Here is a 1,534-nt window from a genome sequence, read left to right on the forward strand (position 1 = left end):
TAAAGTACAGATACAACTTTTTTCCATTTTTTTTTTCACTGTTTTAATAAAAAATTAATTTTATGGGCAAGAATCTAAAGAATATGAAAGTAGTTTATTTACTTTTTAATAGCATATAGATTAATAAAAATGATCTTATTAAGTCAACTTAAAAAAATTGTTGTTTTTATGAATATAACCTTATCATTTCTCAGATTATTTTAAATAATTCAAAGGCTTTACAGAAAGACCGAATGTACGATTTTTTCAAGTATGCTGTGGGTGAAGGTTTGTTTACTGCACCAGGTAAGTTGAACACAAAAGTTTTAATGATTTGCATTCGTACAAAATATAAACAAAATGTATTCTTAAGAGTAGTTTTAAGGAGATTTTTTATAATTTAATTACTGTTAAAAATAATGTAAAATGATTACAGTTGACAAATGGAAGAGACATCGTCGCATGATCACTCCCGCTTTTAATGCCAAGCTTTTCGAACAGTTTTTCCCAGTGTTTAACGAAAAAAACAAAATTCTTATCAAGAATGTTACGAAGGAATTAAATAAAACACAAATGTTCGATCTCTGGCACTATGTTGCACCAGCTGCTCTTGATACTATTTGTCGTAAGTATAATATCAGTCTTGTAAAGTATTTGAGTAAATGTATTCAAATACATTTTAAGGAATAAAATACTTATTCTTTTTAGTTTATATATTTTCTATTTTAATCAGTTAAGCAAAAAAAAAAATAATAAAATTTGAAATGTATAGGTAATACCTAGTATATTTTTTACTGTAAATTACACTCAATCAAAAATATTAGTTTTACTGAGTATTCAAATACGTATATTTTAAATAGTTTTCAAAATAAGTATCAGCTTTATCAGTAATTGAATACTTTTAAAAAGTATCTTTTAGAATTCTATAATATAATACCTACTTTGATTTGTAATAGTTATCTATTATAGTTACTAAGGGCATTTTATTTCTAGAAACCACTATGGGGTACAATCTAGACACTCAATCAAACAATAAAGAATGTGAATTCGGCGAAGCAATTGTAATGTAAGTATAATTATACTTGAATTTTATTATACGCCATAATAATATAATATTGTGTTTACGATAGAACATGATAATTATTAAATACGATTTCTTATGCAATTCAACAAAAAACTGAATTCATGCTGAATATTTAATTTTCATCTTCCTGTTTAAACCTGTAATGATTAATTGAAATGATTAACCACGTCAATTTGTTTCTACAGGGCATCGGAGGTAGCAGCGATGCGAATTTACAAACCCTGGTTATATCCAGAAATGGTGTTTTCAATGTATTTAAAACTCACTGGACACCAAAGGGTTTTCGAAACAGTGAAAAAATTTCCATTACAGTATGTCTTTTAGATTAAGGATTACCATAAACACTCACAACCATTTTAGTCGTTCATCATTACGCATCGTTATACTTGTTGTGTACCGTACAATCTAATAACTAGGGCAGAGGACTTGTAGCTCTAAAAAGCTCTAAATATGCAAGCACTTATGCACTAA

The 1,534-nt window shown here is 27.2% G+C and overlaps 1 protein-coding gene across 1 annotated transcript; it reads left to right on the forward strand.

Moving 5' to 3' along the window:
- Nucleotides 1-166: 166 nt before the first annotated feature.
- Nucleotides 167-1,374, forward strand: LOC103309082 (cytochrome P450 4C1-like; the record flags this gene model as incomplete). Its single annotated transcript, XM_029492594.1, has 4 exons — nucleotides 167-285; nucleotides 416-604; nucleotides 973-1,045; nucleotides 1,249-1,374. Coding segments are annotated over exons 1-4 (440 nt in total), but the record flags the coding sequence as incomplete, so codon positions are not given.
- Between the last annotated feature and the right edge of the window lie 160 nt (nucleotides 1,375-1,534).

Source organism: Acyrthosiphon pisum, unplaced genomic scaffold, assembly GCF_005508785.2.
Source record: "Acyrthosiphon pisum isolate AL4f unplaced genomic scaffold, pea_aphid_22Mar2018_4r6ur Scaffold_21851;HRSCAF=25063, whole genome shotgun sequence".
NCBI classification, from domain to species: domain Eukaryota; kingdom Metazoa; phylum Arthropoda; class Insecta; order Hemiptera; family Aphididae; genus Acyrthosiphon; species Acyrthosiphon pisum.